Source organism: Salmo salar, chromosome 17, assembly GCF_965601325.2.
Source record: "Salmo salar chromosome 17, fSalSal1, whole genome shotgun sequence".
NCBI classification, from domain to species: domain Eukaryota; kingdom Metazoa; phylum Chordata; class Actinopteri; order Salmoniformes; family Salmonidae; genus Salmo; species Salmo salar.
The window spans coordinates 49,302,889-49,320,455 of record NC_138307.1 but is presented as its reverse complement, the minus strand read 5'-3'; the positions used below and the strand labels follow the sequence as shown (position 1 = coordinate 49,320,455).

The 17,567-nt window shown below is 41.9% G+C and overlaps 1 protein-coding gene across 1 annotated transcript in view; it reads right to left on the bottom strand.

The window, feature by feature from the left end:
* Positions 1-17,567, bottom strand: part of LOC106576044 (synapsin-3) — a 151,880-nt gene that overhangs the window by 18,093 nt on the left and 116,220 nt on the right. Inside the window, exons 7-10 of the mRNA XM_045699696.2 lie at positions 6,672-6,734; positions 3,539-3,681; positions 2,545-2,619; positions 2,078-2,180 (exon numbers count right to left, since the gene is read on the bottom strand). Coding sequence (XP_045555652.2) covers positions 2,078-2,180; positions 2,545-2,619; positions 3,539-3,681; positions 6,672-6,734 — 384 coding nt within the window. The remainder of the gene's footprint in view (positions 1-2,077; positions 2,181-2,544; positions 2,620-3,538; positions 3,682-6,671; positions 6,735-17,567) is intronic.

Sequence of the window (17,567 nt, the reverse complement as noted above, 5' to 3'; positions counted from 1 at the left end):
TGTCCTCCATACTGTACATACAACATCTGTAAGTTCCCTCAGTCAAGTATTGAATTTCAAGCACAGATTCAACTACAAAGACCAGGGAGCTTTTTGAAAGCCTCATAAAGAAGGGCAGTGATTGGTAGATGGGTACCAATAACAAATAAGACATTGAATATATCTTTAAGCATACACAGACATCAAAGATGCAGTCATCTTTCTGAACTGAGCTGCAGGAAGGAAACTGCTTAGGGATGTCACCATGAGGCCATTGACTGAGCATGGATCAACAACATTGTTATGACTCCACAATAAAGTGAAAAGAAGAATACAAATATACTGAATAAAAATGTTTGAAAAATATTCCAAACCATGCATATGTATAGGGGCGGCAGGTAGCCTAGTGGTTAGAGCGTCGGACTAGTAACCGAAAGGTTGCAAGATTGAATCCCCGAGCTGACAAGGTAAAAATCTGTCGTTCTGCCCCTGAACAAGGCAGTTAGCCCACTGTTCCTAGGCCGTCATTGAAAATAAGAATTTGTTCTTAACTGACTTGCCTAGTTAAATAAAGGTAAAATAAAATAAAAACATGCATCAAGGCACTAAAGTAATACTGCATAAAAATATAGTAAAGGAATGTACTTTTTGGCCTACAGAGGAAAATCTGCTTCAGTCTGTTTTACACCAGACACTGGGAAAGGAATTCACCTTTCAGCAGGACAATAACCTATAACACAAAGCCAAATCTACACTGGAGTTGCTTACCAAGAAAACAGTGAATGTTTCTGAGTGGTCAAGTTACAGTTTTGACTTAAATCTGCTTGAAGCTCTATGGCAAGACTTGAAAATTGCTGAATAGCCATGATCCCAAAACAGCTTGACAGAGCTTGAAGAATTTTGAAAAGAATAATGGGCAAATATTGCACAATATAGGTGTGCAAAGCTCCTATTAAAAGAAAGTGTTTCTAACATGTATTGTCTCAGGGGGCGAATACTTATCTAATCAAGGTATATTGGCGTTTTATTTTTCATTCATCTTTTTTTACTGTGATATTAGAGTAGAGTATTTTGTGTAGATCATTGATGAAAAATAACAATTAAATCCATTTTAATTGCACATTGTAACACAAAATGTGAAGAAATCCAAGGGGGGTGTAGACTTTCCTTAGGCACTGTAAGTGTACCACAACTGATTCCAATGATAAGATCTCTGTTTCTATCTGACCCTTGAGTTTCACAGGTTTGAATACACACGGTCCTCCCCACAAAATAGAACACTATATTTGATCTCTATGGTCCTCCCTAAATCTTCTCCTCAGTTCTGCCATTTGAACCAACTGAGGAAAACTAAAGAACTTCAGAAAAGTTGTTTTCCTCAGGTATCTATGACTTCAGACACAGACAGACAGGCAGACAGACAGACAGACAGACAGACAGACAGACAGACAGACAGACAGACAGACAGACAGACAGACAGACAGACAGACAGACAGACAGACAGACAGACAGACAGACAGACAGACAGACAGCGTGGGCAGCCGGCTAGCCATGCCTTTGTATGAATTCAGATCATTGTGTTTGGTCTACAGCGTAATCATTCTTTCATTGCTCTGACTCAGACTAATCATGCCTGAACTATCTGACTGCGCCCTCTTCCTCCACCAACGCCCGCCAAACTCTTGTCTGTCAATGCAATCTATTACTTCATGATGATTTTGAAAATGATATCGCCCACCAGAGAAATCTGACTTAATAAACATATTTCTGGAATTGACATGGTCTTTCATCATCATCCATTGTTGCTCACGCCCTGTTTAAAGAGCTTATTATAACTCATGTAATTCAAACTGGGTTAGCATACATGTTGAACACCACATGTTGTCTGAACATTCTTCAGAATATTCGATAACTACAATTTACCTCTAGCTGTATGTAGGCTGGCAAATATTATATTAGGCACACATACAGTGATCATGATATGGGATGTCTGTTTGAGATATGTCTTGTGTTTTTTTTACCCTGAACGAGAAGGCCAAGAGATACTGTCTCATTTTCTTATACAGTACTTGCTAAGACATGCTAAGAATCAACTGACCTCGATAATGTAGTCGTTGCCATCTTTTCCGTGGACGGCTTTCACAGCACAGATATCAAGGCCCCCGAACATCTCGGCACAGGAGTCCACCCACACACGATATCTGGAACAGAGTGACATCCACAACTGTCATTGTCAATTACAAAACAGACCTGGGCTGTGAAAAACAACTTCTGGTAACACTTTACTTAAAGCCTGCAGGTATAATGCTTTATAACTTGTTTAACGTTTTGACATATCAGGATATAATTTTATGTTTGTTTTGTTCTATAAATATTTGAAAGGGGGGGGTGTCAGGTTTGTTCGTTTTTACCGCTCCTGCACATGCACTTTTCACTTGCCTTCTAAACTCTTATAATTACTTGTGTGCAAATGAATAAATACAATAATACATCTTTAAGCTTTCAGAATTTCTTATAATAAGGCTTATCTGTTATGTCTAACAAAGTGCCTATAGGCCAGCTTACCTGTCTGTCATAGCGATCTGTTCCAACATGGCTGAGCCTGTGTTAGCCTTCCAGTTGCCTGAGATGGACGTCCTCCTAGAAAAGGTGAAAATCAAATCAAAGAGAAAATCAAGGAAATAAATCGGGCGTTCAGCTATTCTCTGGACTGGAATGGAATGCAATGGTCAGCTAGCTTAGTCATTGTGTTTTGTTTTTGTAGTTCAACAGAAGGCCCTGTGGGGAAGATGTTATCGCTGAATACGACACTGATGACGATTGCAATGTACGCCTATATTATGTTTGTGTAACGGTCGCTTGGAGACGTGCTTTCATGACTGGTGCCGAGGAAATAAGTTGAGATAAGGAAGTAAACTCCACTCCTTTTAGTCAAGCAATAATTGTTCAGATTGAGAAACATGAGAGTAGAAAGGGCGTAGATTCACACTTTCATTGTTACTGTACATGATGTTTTACATTTATTGAATGAGGTCTGTTGTATTCAAGAGGGTGCTGTTGAGCATTTGAAATGGAAGTGGCTGGTTACTCAGAGAAGGTTATATTAGTTCAAACTGAGATTGAGACTATAAGGCTGAAGTTGCCCAGTGGTCACAGTCACATTGGCTGATGCTGTCACTTCCCTCTGGGAGACAGAATGGAATGCAACCCTGGTCGTTGTCCCTAGTTAGAGAAGGTGCTGTTGTGTAGGTGAGCCCTGCACGGCTCCACTGACTGGGATGGGTGTACCATGGGCCTATTCCCACACTCATATTGGTATGCAGGCTGGACTATTCTAGAGCTTATCTCTGTCTCTCTAGCCATCTCTCTATTTCTCTGTCTCTTTTTTTGTTTCCCTTCATCCGTCTCTGTTTCCATGTCTATCTCTCCCCCTCTCTCTCTCTGGTAAAGTCATTCACATGCAAGCCATATAGTTTCCTTCTAGTCACATTCATTGCTGACATGTCCAAGACACAGACAAAACCCAGTGTACACAGCATAGAGACTACATCATACTTACATGTAGGCCTTGTAGTTGTTGCCGATTTTCTGGATCCTGATGTCGTACTTGGACAGGATGTAGGGCTCAGAGGTGGCATAGGTTCTGGCCAGCGCCACCACACTGGTAATATCCTGGAAGTCAAGTTCGTTCTCCACTTTGATCTGAAACAGGAATACGCCACTAATTAGTTAATCGGCAGGAAGATATGCCTAATTGGTGCTTTGTGATGGTTAATTACCAAACATGCTATAAAAGCATTGAGACAGGAGCTGAAGTAGACTGTTAGAATCCCAAAGGAATGTAAATCCAACACAGACAGGACAATGAAAAGCTTCCTCTCTGGAAAATGTTAGGATTTTAGGAGCTGCATGTTTCTCACATCCATGAGAGTTCATCAGGTACACAGTGACTTCATATACAGACAGTACAGTAATAATTGATTGCATTTATATAGCGCGTTTCCACCTACAGTAGGTGCTCAAAAGCCCTTTACATAGTAAGGGAGTAAACTCACCTCTTCCACTACTAATATGCTAGACAACATTTTGATGGAAATGACAAACAGTAGCTAAATTCAATCGACCCACAATTTATCCAAGGAGAACAAACAGTCCAATTCTATAGACTCCTTTTTCATACAGTACATGCCAATCTACAGTATCTTTCGTCTTTTTAATGTAAACAGGTATGATTAAATATAATAACTGACAGGCACACTATGCCTAAGACACTCAATTACCAAGCAGATATGTCTGTATTGATAGCTAATAAAAGAGGGATTACAACACTCCAGAAACTCCCTCAGACCATGGGAAAAGGGGCAGAGGAGTAGTAGACAGCCATAAATCAACAGCCTGTAATGTATAGCTGTCTGAATGTATATCACCCATATGATGTATGATGATAGCAGCCAGAGTCCTGGACATTCCCTTTATATTCCCTCCATTGACTCTCATTATCATCCCTCTGGCTGTTATCTTTGGCACTATGATTCATCCACCATGCAGTGGGAGTCGGTGGCAACAGTGAGGGGCTGTCGTGGACAGGGACGGATTGGACTGATGCTCTCACTTTCCCACCCACACTCCTCTCTCCTTTCGGCTCATCTCTTCTTCTCTCCCGTGGCCCAATTCTCAAGTGAGATGAAGAGGTCTACTGTGGTAAAGATATAAGGGAGGGCTTGAGTTGGCCCACTTTTTGGATCAGGCATTTCATTCTCTGTTTGTCACAACTACTTTTTAAGATTCTTACTTAGCATCTGGAGTATGTTTGACATAGAGGTGGAGGTAGCTAGACAAGGGGAAATGGTTTTCCTCTGTTCATATGAGGAAAGTATTTGTGTACTTGGCTACCCACTGTGGTTCCAAAGGTATAACCCAATACCTCTGGAGAGCCAGAGAAAACAAAGCCAAACCATGGTGTAAATAAAGTAAACTATAATACTGGAAGCAGAAACCATAAGGTAATTAAGAGGGTATGTACTGGCAGTTGGATCAAGAGCAGGTTGAGGTGGAAAGCAACGTGATTCTGGACACTGCCCAGTTTCAATGGTTGAGAAATATTCTCTAGTGTCTGTTAAGTCTGTCTACCCTTTAGTGAGCCATTCTTAACTACCCAAACCAGGATTAACACCTCCATGCGATGGACAGGCTCTAAAGGTCTCTTTCTGAGATCCGATTTCATAAAAAACAACAACAAAATGGATTGACGTTAGACTAGGATGGGAAGATAGAAGTAGCCAATCATGATCTTTTTTTTTTAACGGTATTCACCTTGTCATCCTAAAAGATGTTGCCGTAACATTTAACTTAGGCTACAGATCATAAAGAACTGTTGAAGTGAAAACCCTCTGCACTTTATTACATTAGGTTAAGCAAACGTAGTGTTAAAACAACTGAAAGTCGTAACACTGGCCATAGTCGTAGTCCCAATTCCACAACTCCAGATACTTGAATTTTAACCAATGTCTTTTGTCAAGAGTCTCTCAGCTCAACTTAAAAGCCATGTGAAGCACTTGAATGGCCGACATCCAGACCCTCTTCTCTCCCCCAGTTCTAAGTCCTCTGTGAGGTCAGGGGAATTAAGTGAGGTCCTGGTCTACAATGGGCCTATGCTAAGTGATCCAGAGGGCATGTGGGAACTCTATAGCACTCCAGGTTCCTGTTAAAGAGGAAACCCCACCCAGCCTTTCAGATGGAAAGGGGGGATAAACGTATAGGAAGTGCTTCCCCCTGTGTACTGTGTGAACGCACAGACTCGGCCCGGGAGGTTCTGTATTATATGTGAGGAAGGTGGGCTCCATTTGGGGCTAGTAATCACTCACTTTGGTTGGCTGTTCACTGAACTGCATGCTGTTGAAAGTGTGTGTGTGTATGTTGCTTGCTTCCCTGTGTGTTTGCGTGCACCCTGTGGTGGTGCCACTTGCTAATGACCCACTTAGCTAGTTGTTATGCTGCCTGCCCGGTGCCTGGGTGCCCCGAGGCGAACAGTCACATGCTTGTTTTAATCCTTGTTGTTATTTACAATGGTCTAATGAGAAAAATGAGACATGAGACGGCTTCTCTCCATAGTTTAGAATTTTGTATTCAATGGAGGATGAACTGTAGAACAACATGGACTGTAGAACAAAATGGTGAAACAAAGAAGAGGAAAAGATATAAGGAGAAATTAGGATATATCCATGTTCAAGCTTTGTCTATTTTTTGCACCGCTGCAGACTCACACTTGCAGTAGCATATCCAGGCCTTAATGAGTTAACTAGAAGAGGTCTTCAGATCCCGACAATTATCAGCATGCCGATGCCCATATCTCCTCCCTAGCTCCTTAATAACATGTAAACCCCCTGAAAAAGCCCCCAAAGTCCCTTCCTATCAGACAGGCTGTGAGATCATGGGTTTCGACAAGGACCAGATCCAGCTCAGCTTCACACCCTTCTCCACCTCCTCTCCGAGACTGATAGTCTGCTTATGGAAGGGATGTCATGCCATCATCACTTTGGCAAGCTCAGAGATACGCAGAGAAGAGATAAGGAGCCTGGTCTGTTATTTACAGCTCAACTCCTAACTGCACAGTATGTAATAGGTTAGCATTACAAACACAAACAAATCAAGACTAGACATGTAATGTGTGTGTGTTGGGGGGGGGGGCTTACCTTGCCCATGCCGGCGTGGGCATGGCCCATCTTGACCACCACGGGGAACGTTGGTGTTGTCACCTGGGAAAGAAGACAAAGTAGAACGTTAGCACAGTCTGGAAAACCACCGGTAGAGGAGAGGACATGCAGTATGCATTAGTCCTAATACCAACTAAATGGATAGAAGACTTCTCTGAAGAGCAACCTTGATATCGTAATGGTTAGCGTGACAGGGCTGTGGAGCGGGGAAAGCATTTTAGAGCTACACTGAGGTCCCTATAATGACAACCAGTGTCTATCTACACCTACTAAGATTGACAAGAGCTCCACGACTATGATTTGGCTATGATTGAACTGTAAGGTGCATGTGAGTGACTCACTACTAAAAGCAAAACACAAGTTCCTCCCTAAACTTAATTGCGAGGCATAGCTCAGACCTGGCGTATGGTATACAATCAAAACCTAATTTAAAGAGAAAGACTTCTCAAAGACCATTATGGAACTACCACATTGAACTTAAAGCCTCCCAATTTAGGGAAGCATGAGGTATTTTCTGAAGAATGTTGGTTTATTACACAAAAGAGAAGTTCTGGGAAATGAGAAAGCGAGAGACCACAGCCACAGCTTCTTGGGATGGGTTTAGACAACCCAGCCCCACCGCAGACATCATGGGCTTTCTCATAGCGTGGTGTGCAATGTGAGAGGAGGATGAAACATCAACAGACGACTTCAAACGTGTTCTTTAAACACATTCTTGCCACTGATCGATCCCCTGATACCATTGTTAGATTGGAATGTCATCTAAAGAGAGGGCTTATCCAGTTTGAAACCACTTTCTAAATCTCTTATTTTTTCCCCACTTGTTTGAAATGGCACACAGAAATGAGATATAGACTCACTGGAGAGTTTGCGTCATCGTTCTCTATATAACAGCCCCCTTTAGTTAGATTAGACAGTGTCAAAGCCATCACATCAGTGACATGCATTCTAACACTAATGTATATATTACACTAGAGGCACTTGGCCAGTTGGTGTTATGGTGGTGTTAATAATATAATATGGCATGTCAAGTCGTGATATGGTATGATAAAAACTGTTCATTTGTCTATAAAGTATTCTTCTGAGGAGTACATTACCTGAACAACATGAATGGGGTGTGTCTGTAACATCGCTTACATTTTTACTGCAGTCGTTACGGTACAATATAACATCAGAGTTATAAGGTGGGCCTGGGTACAAAAACACAGACTCTTCCTGACACACACTGAGAGAAAACATTTAGATAAGCAGAGGAGAAATGTTCAGTCAGAGCAGAGGGCACATAGCCAGAGTATGCACACAGCCGTGAGCTCAGGCCTGACAGATCTGCTAGGGCAAAGGCAGCTGCTGCTATCGTTTTATCTACCCTTCGTCTGGCTGTCAGCGGACAGGACTGAACAGAACAGAGAAGACCCCCGGTCTGGATGTTGTCTTGTTGGTGTTGATCATCACAGCGCTTTACTCTTCGACAGACGCGAGGATGCAAGGACATCAGTGCCAACCGTGTTGAGAGATCTTGAAACTACAACCCCAAGCTGTACTGGCAAGATAACACAATCGAACTTGCATCCATCATAGGCTGAAATCAACTTTAGTATGTGTGTGAGTTGGAAGTATAATTGTGAATGTATAATCCACTTTCAAACTCTGTGAGTGATATAATCATGATTACACAGTCCATTTACACTAGTGAGTCAACCACTTGAAATCCCTAAAAATAGTACAAAGAACTTTAGAACCCAGATAATAGGTATACATTTGAAGTCGGAAGTTTACATACACTTTAGCCAAATACATTTAAACTCAGTTTTCACAATTCCTGACATTTAATCCTAGTAAAAATCCCCTGTTTTAGGTCAGTTAGGATCACCACTTTATTTTAAGAATGTGAAATGTCAGAATAATGGTAGAGAGAATGATTTATTTCAGCTTTCATTTCACATTCCCAGTGGGTCAGAAGTTTACATACACGCAATTAGTATTTGGTAGCATTGCCTTTATATTGTTTAACTTGGGTCGAACGTTTTGGGTGCCTTCCACAAGCTTCCAACAAAAAGTTGGGTGAATTTTGGCCCATTCCTCCTGACAGAGCAGGAGGTTTGTAGGTTTGTCAGGTTTGTAGGCCTCCTTGCTCGCACACGCTTTTTCAGTTATGCCCACAAATTTTCTATGGGATTGAGGTCAGGGCTTTGTGATGGCCACTCCAATACCTTGACTTTGTTGTCCTTAAGCCATTTTTCCACAACTTTGGAAGTATGCTTGGGGTCATTGTCCATTTGGAAGACCCATTTGCGACCAAGCTTTAACTTCTTGACTGATGTGTTGAGATGATGCTTCAATATATCCACATAATTTTCCTTTCCCATGATGCCATCTATTTTGTGAAGTGCACCAGTCCCTCCTGCAGCAAAGCACCCCCACAACATGTTGCTGCCAACCCCACGCTTCACAATTGGGATGGTGTTCTTCGGCTTGCAAACGTCCCCCTTTTTCCTCCAAACATAACAATGGTCATTATGGCCAAACAGTTCTGTTTTTGTTTCATCAGACCAGAGGACATTTTTCCAAAAAGTACGATCTTTGTCCCCATGTGCAGTTGCAAACCGTAGTCTGGCTTTTTTAATGGCGGTTTTGGAGCAGTGGCTTCTTCCTTGCTGAGCAGCCTTTCAGGTTATATAGATATAGTACTCGTTTTACTGTGTATATAGATACTTTTGTACCTGTTTCCTCCAGCATCTTCACAAGGTCCTTTGCTGTTGTTCTGGGATTGATTTGCACTTTTCGCACCAAAATACGTTAATCTCTCGGAGACTGAACGCGTCTCCTTCCTGAGCAGTATGACGGCTGCGTGGTCCCATGGTGTTTATACTTACGTACTTTTGTTTGTACAGATGAACGTGGTACCTTCAGGCATTTGGAAATTTCTCCCAAGGATGAACCAGACTTGTGGTCTACAATTTTTTTCTGAGGTCTTGGTTGATTTCTTTTGATTTTCCCATCATGTCAAGCAAAGAGGCACTGAGTTTGAAGGTAGGCCTTGAAATACATCAACAAATACACCTCCAATTGACAAAAAGTATGTCAATTAGCCTATCAGAAGCTTCTAAAGCCATGACATCATTTTCTGGAATTTTACAAGCTGTTTAAAGGCACAGTCAACTTAGTGTATGTAAACTTCTGACCCACTGGAATTGTGATACAGTAAATTATAAGTGAAATAATCTGTCTATAAACAATTGTTGGAAAAATTACTTGTGTCATGCACAAAGTAGATGTCCTAACCGACTTGCCAAAACTATAGTTTGTTAGCAAGAAATTTGTGGAGTGGTTGAAAAATGAGTTTTAATGACTCCAACCTAAGTGTATGTAAACTTCCAACTTCAACTGTACTCTGTTTAGGTGACACACATTGGCTCATAGATTGTTAAATGGACTAGGGTTGCAGAATTTGGGTAACTTTCCCAAAATTCCCTAGTTTTCCAGAAATCCTGGTTGGAAGGTTCCTGAAATTAGCAGGAAATCCAGAATTTTTCAACCCAAATTTCTGGAAAACCAGGGAATTTTGGGAAAGTTACCGGAATTTTACAACCCTAAAATGGACTCCTCAATGTATCTCTCAATTCATAATTTAAATTCCAAAGAATAAGCTACATACCGATCAACAGTAACTGACCATTTATGGTAGGTATCGCCCTTTGTGGTAGGTATTTCCATTTTTTTAAATGGAAATCTCCATGTGCCAGAGAAAATAACATTCACTAAGCCTCAGACGCAAGCTGAGTCATTTTGTATTTAGTACATGTGAGCTATGCAGCAAGGAGACACCTGATATAACATGTGTATGAGAATGACTGAGGACAGTGGTTTCCCTGTGGGGGCCTGTCCTAAAATGACAGAGGAGATTTTGGGCGGGCAGATTTGTGTCCGCCAACTCTGTCTGGATGTATAATCTGCGCACCTCCCAGTCATTCCCATCAATGTGGCAATGACGGGAGACACTGTGTAGGGAAGAGACCACATCCTATCTCGTGAGGTTACACTGGCAGCACAGAACATCAGAAGGAGGAACAAATAAGTCAAGACACTAAACCTGGCATAACACCATCTCAGGCTGAGACATGAGCTCACTGTTTTGTATCGCTTCACTGATGACTTAAGTACACTGTCAACTGCTCATCTTCAGTAGTTATGGTAATACTCGGGGGAGGGGGGGGGGGCATTTGTTTAAACAATCCACCAAAGACAAGTATTACAAATTATTATATTATTACAGACTGTATGGGGAGTTGTTTTTTCACACACTATGGAAACTATGTTATTAGTCCAGACTGTATTACAGTAGTGATTGATATATCCTTTATAGGTTTTTCAGCAAAACATCCACCCAGAGATTCCTATCCATAAAATATCCTTGGTGGGCCTTTTGTACATTTTGATTTGTCTCAGCTTTTGTTTTCTCACAGCTGCATGAATTACTGTACTTGGCTTTCTTGTCCCCACCCGAAAACCATTAACAATGTGTTCAGTATGGTAAAGTAATTGACAAAACACACACAAAAGCTAATTATATGGCCAGTGATTTCACCAGTCTAGGTTTGGTTTCACAACATGAGGTTGCCGTCATTTACAGTAACACACCAGACGACCAGGTCTGGTACCTAATGGACATACTTCAGGGAAGCCCATCCTTCGGGCCAAAACACTCAGTCTATATATATTCTGCGTGTGAATGTCAGACAAGTGGATCATTTAGGGCCGAAGGCTGTTGTGAATCACACTTCCCTAACCTCCAAACACCTCTGTGTCACATTCTTAAATCCCCCCACTCCCCTCGCCTCACTCAATTATTAAGTTCAGTTGAACGTTGGGTTGTTGGCATGCAGACAAATTAGGTAAAACATTGAAGAATTTTTTTGAACCAGTCTATTGGGCCCATGGAATTTTCCACAAACTAAAGGGCAGCACTTCGAACTGAGAGGGGACATGAGTCATCCAATGACCCTGCCTTTGCAGGTGTCATCATGTTGGACCGAGGATAATTGTCACGTAACATCTGTGCCCAAATAGCCATCCTTACTGAATCACCACAGTTATAATGGAGGGACCTAAAAAGTTATTTGACCATTATAATTGCCCAATGATCCTTGTGAAGTAGGGGCGTGGCACTAATATAATGTACAATGTAACAGTGGTACTGTAAAACATTTATCGTAAAACTTCATATATTGGTTGGCAATTAATAAAACAATGAGCGGCTAGACAAAAAGGCAATCTGAGAGTTGAGGGTGAAAGGTCACACAAAAAACATTCTCCACAACATTAGCCAGGAGAGAGGCCAGATGGATAAGTACTTAGATGTACATTGTAAATATGTACTTATATCAAGCTATGATATGAGGGGGTAAAGTCATTTTAAGGGGGCGCATCAATTATCCAACACAACACATGGTGCATCCATCCCCGCATTTGTATGATCTCTTAATTTTTATGATGGCCGCTCAAAGCTGCCACATCAAGGAAGCGGACAGCAGCGAAAAGACTTACGCAGACGAGGAGAGGAGGAGAGCTGGGGGACCCTGACCCAGGCCGCTGTTCAAAAAGATCTCCTGGCATCGAAACCAAAGACAGCCTGTCCACATAAAACCCTGCTCAAAGATTAACTTGGCCTTGAGAGACAAACGAAGCACACGCAAATTACTGACTGTAATCACACACCTGGCCTGAGTGGATTTGATATGCCTCTTTGAAATCAGCATTGCAAAACCTCAGAACTATTCCCGTACTATATAGGTATGTGCTGTAGTCACTAGAAAGTGTTCTGTGGATTGATGAAACCTTTACAAAATCAAGATGAAACCTGAAAGTTGTGGATTAATATTTTACATTGACATTTTAAACAGATGAGTGAATGGATGAATAACTACATATACCAAACCAGACTGTCAGAACATCCTCTTGTTCATCAGGTTATTCAGTGGTTTCTCTGAGGTCTTTAAATTGTGCTGGTGTGGTAAATGTACAAGTGTTTGGAGCTTCAAGAAAACACTTAACCTAGAGCCAACCATCTATCATCGCCATTTTCAAACCCACACTCAAATGTACACTAGATCCGAGGGATTTGTCATCTTTGTAAGTAAACCACTGCACTTCATCATAGCCAAGTCACTACACAAGATAAACGTGCCACGGCCTTTGAAGTTGTACAAATTGAATTAAGCCGTAGACATAACACACCTCTCCCAACGTGACACCGGCATGACACACTGTTCCCAGAAGACAGAGAGACCAGACGACACACTGTTTAAGTTGTATATACAGTAATGGTAAGCCTTGTGCTACCGACCAGCCACCGCAAACTATGCATTGGATGCTCAGTGTATCACATCGTAAGCCGTTACAGACTGCTAATGGGGCATGATAATTATGGTCATGGAATTCAGGGTCATCTGGCTTCCATTAGGATCCATCCTGATCCGAGTGTGTTTCCATGAGGGAAACATCTGTCTGGAAAACAGACAGGCAGCCTATTTTCAGGGATGGAAGTTTCCAGAGTGGAAGTTTCCTCAGAATACCGAACACCAAGTTTGTAATAGAGATGTATTTGATGGTGAAGAGTCTGAACACTTTGGCAAGGCACCTGTGAATGGTTCAAGGGTTTCGAAGAGAGAGGCAAGGAAGATGTTAGAAGTAAGCAATGTCCGTGGCACTTCTAATTGAGGCAATGGCTGGCCATTCAGAGATATTTCAAAGTCATCTTCGGACATCTGCACAGTGTTCTGAGGAATACACTGACAAATGCTGAGAAAATACTGGGCATATGGACACGATTCATGCTAAGTCTTACTGTATGAACACCTTTAGTTCTAACTGGTGCTCTAATCGAGGAATCAGAATTGATATGAAAGGGAACTCTTCATGCTACCTACTCCAGTTTCCCTTCAAGCCATGATCGAGCAGGTGTTAACCAATATGATTTAATAACAGAACATGGCCACTACTTCACTCAGAGTCCATCTATTTTAGGTAAACACAGATATGAGTGTAGGTTATGTAATACCCCCCAACGCATAGCCTAAGTAGAATAGACACTACCACTACCAAAACAATTGCTATTTCAATCCAACTTTACTGTGGTGGTGCAATAATAGAGTCATGCAGCAGGGCTATTAGTGCTAATCAATTCACTAACATAGCTACATTTCAGCTGACGTCTACATTTGAAAAAAGTGAGAACCAACATCAATGGGACAGACAGGGCCTTTGGCAGAGCCAGTCCTGCAGAAACGATTAGCGCTGCAGGGCATTCCTCTCTGTCTAAAATGGAAAGAGATGTCACATTCCCATTTTCCAGGGTTAGAATACAGTATACTGGGTCTTTGGAAAAGCGGCTGTGGAAGAAAGGAGGCAATGTATGCAATTACACCCTGCAAAGTCACTTGATCCTGGGATCGGGGAAGCTGTGAACCTCTGGTCATTGGCCTCTTAGAGGAGGCATACATAGAGAAAAGATTGGTTGATAACAGAAAATTGCACTTTTATTGAGTTCTAGTTCAAAACATTATGTTTCTGACTGAAAGGTCTTCAACGGATGGTCTGGATAAGGCATAAAACCAGTTTTGCCATCAGCTTCATGATACATCCCATCAGTTTCATGTTCACAACATGATGCAACATGATGACAATTATTATGTAATTACTCATACCTCTTCTCATGATGCAGTTGCTGATTTCTCATGTCTCGATTTATGATGTTTAGAAATTGCAGTAAAAGTTTTTGGAAAGTAAAATGTTTTTTCTATAAGCTTTGTCCAGAAGTTGAACAATTTGAACAACTTTCCCTATTTCGTACAAGCCCATAAACACATTCCATGACAGATTGCTGGGCGTTTGTCTTTGCACAGCTCTGATGGGTTTTTTACTTTATGCTAATGAAGCAACGGACAAATAAAACATTCCAAAAGTCAATTTGGCATCGGGAGTTTGGAGCAGATGGTCGAGGTCCTGGTGTTGATAGAACAGATGACTGGCATCACAAACTTTGTTTACTCAATTTAAAATGGGGTTCAACAGGCAATTTGCCTTGAGAGGGTTTAGAAAGTTTAATTGAAAGTCAGAGAGGTAGGCTTTAAACACCTGGTAACAGTAAATTATCCAGTTTTGCAAGCAGGGTTAAGATGTGATAGGACAGCCAAAATGTAATACTCAAGTATCCCTCCAAAACGCTGATCAATGAGGGGACTCTACAGACGTACAACAACAAAACAATTTAGTTATAGTGGCAAGTTAGGGAACTGGGAAATGTATTATAGTGAAGGCCTAAATGAGGAGCAAAGGAAATGGTTTTGAACTCCCCCCCCCCCCCCCCCCACACCCAGCCCTTAAAACCACCATTCCCTCTAAGACTAATACACTGTAAAAGCCAAATCCATATCCAGAGCCATAAAGTGGCCCAATGGATTAACAAATAAGAAGAGAAGAAAGAAAGTGGGCTAAGCAAATGAAACAAGGCTGGGACATAGAACAGGTGCTAATACTGTAGAGTTCTATAGGCCTCTGGAAAGTGACCGGTTCTTTCTCTATTAACATCTGTCCGGATGAGGAAGTACAGGACCATAGAATCAAGAATCTCCCAGCTAGAAGGGAAACAAGAGTTGTTCTGACACGGACAGGAGTCCCGGGACACACAGTGGCTGTAGTAGAGGGTGTTGGCCCGGGGGATTTATCGAACAGGAAGAGAATGGCTGTTGGGAAATCCACCACTGAGTGGCCACTCAGACGTCGCAGTCCGCCACTCAGAGTTAAATGGGAAAGCCGAGGGCTGAAGAAAGACAGTTTACAGTTTGGGACTCTGCCTGTAGGTCCTCCACTCACTAGAATTCAGCAAGGATTGTTCTTGCGTGCATACAACTACAGTATAAATGGTGTTGAGCTGAATTAAATGAGTCTAGATAATGTAAGACTGAATCTAAAAATAAACATTGAACCAATTGGGTGATTCATGGCATCGATCACCTGCAATAGATTCACTGAGCTGAAAGTCGTATTGTACATGTGTTATTGATTATCACTTCATGTTTAACCTACATTACTGTGTATAACACATACACAGCATTATATAGCCTGATAACATGCAAGGCCCATTACAAGGTTATTAGCACCTCAGGTGGTGTGAGATAAGCTTAAGGGAAGGGTGAGAGCACTCTGTTTAATTGATGACGTTGTTGTTACCATTCGTGCTAATGCTCACTGTAGGAAGCGTGGGGCAAGATTTAGAGCTTAAACAAGCGTGAAAATATGATTGGATATACAGTGCCTTCGGAAAGCATTCAGACCTAATCACTTTTTCCACGGTTTGTTACGTTACCACCTTATTCTAAAATGTATTAAATTGTTTTTTTCCCTGATCAATCAACACACAATACCCCATGATGACAAAGCAAAAAAATATATAATTTAAATGACGCTACAAGCTTGGCACACCTGTATTTGGGGAGTTTCTCCTATTCTTCTCTGCAGAGCTTCTTAAGCTCTTTCAGGTTGGATGGGGAGCGTTGCCGCACAGCTATTTTCAGGTCTCTCCAGAGATGTTCGATCGGCTTCAAGTCCAGGCTCTGGCTGAGCCACTCAACAACATTCAGAGACTTGTCCTGAAGCCACTCCTGCGTTGTCTTGGCTGTGTGCTAAGGGTCGTTGTCCTATTGGAAGGTGAACCTTCGCCCTAGTCTGAGATCCTGAGCGCTCTGGAGCAGGTTTTCATCAAGGATCTCTCTGTACTTTGCTCCGTTCATCTTTGCCTCGATTCTGACTAGTCTCCCAGTCCCTGCCGCTGAAAAACATCCCACTGCATGATGCTGCCACCACCATGCTTCACCATAGGGATGGTGTCAGGTTTCCTCCAGACGTGACGCTTGGCATTCAGGCCAAAGAGTTCAATCTTGGTTTCATCACACCAGAGAATCTTGTTTCTCATGGTCTGAGAGTCTTTAGGTGCCTTTTGGCAAACACCAAGTGGGCTGTCATGTGCCTTTTACTGAGGAGTAGCTTCTGTCTGGCCACTCTAGCATAAAGGCCTGATTGGAGGAGTGCTGCGGAGATGGTTGTCCTTTTGGACAATGCTCTTGGTCGCCTCCCTGACCAAGGCCCTTCTCCCCACGATTGCTCAGTTTGGCCGGGCGGCCAGCTCTAGGAAGAATCTTGGTGGTTCCAAACATCTAACATTTAAGAATGATGGAGGTCACTGTGCTCTTGGAGACCTTCAATGCTGAAGAACATTTTTGGCATCCTTCCCCAGATCTGTGCCTTGACACAATCCTGTCCCGGTGCTCTACAGACAATTCCTTGGTTTTTGACTTGAACTGTCAACTGTGGGACCTTATATAGACAGGTGTGTGCCTTTCCAAATCATGTCTAATCAATTGAATTTACCAGATGTAGACTCCAATCAAGTTGTAGAAACATCTCAAGGATGATCAATTGAAACAGGATGCACCTGAGCTCAATTTCGAGTCTCATAATAAAGGGGCTGAATACTTATGGAAGGTATTTCTGTATTTTATTTCTAAAAACCTGTTTTCGCTTTGTCAGTATGGAGTAATGTGTGTAGATTGCTGAGGATTTAATTTTTTTAAAATCAATTTTAGAATAAGCCTGTAATGTAAAAAAGTGGGAAAAGTCAAGGGGTCTGAATACTTTCCCAAGACATTTACATTTACGTCATTTAGCAGACGCTCTTATCCAGAGCGACTTACAAATTGGTGCATTCACCTTATGATATCCAGTGGAACAACCACTTTACAATAGTACATCTATATATATTTTTTTTTGGGGGGGGGGGGGTTAGAAGGATTACTTTATCCTATCCCAGGTATTCCTTAA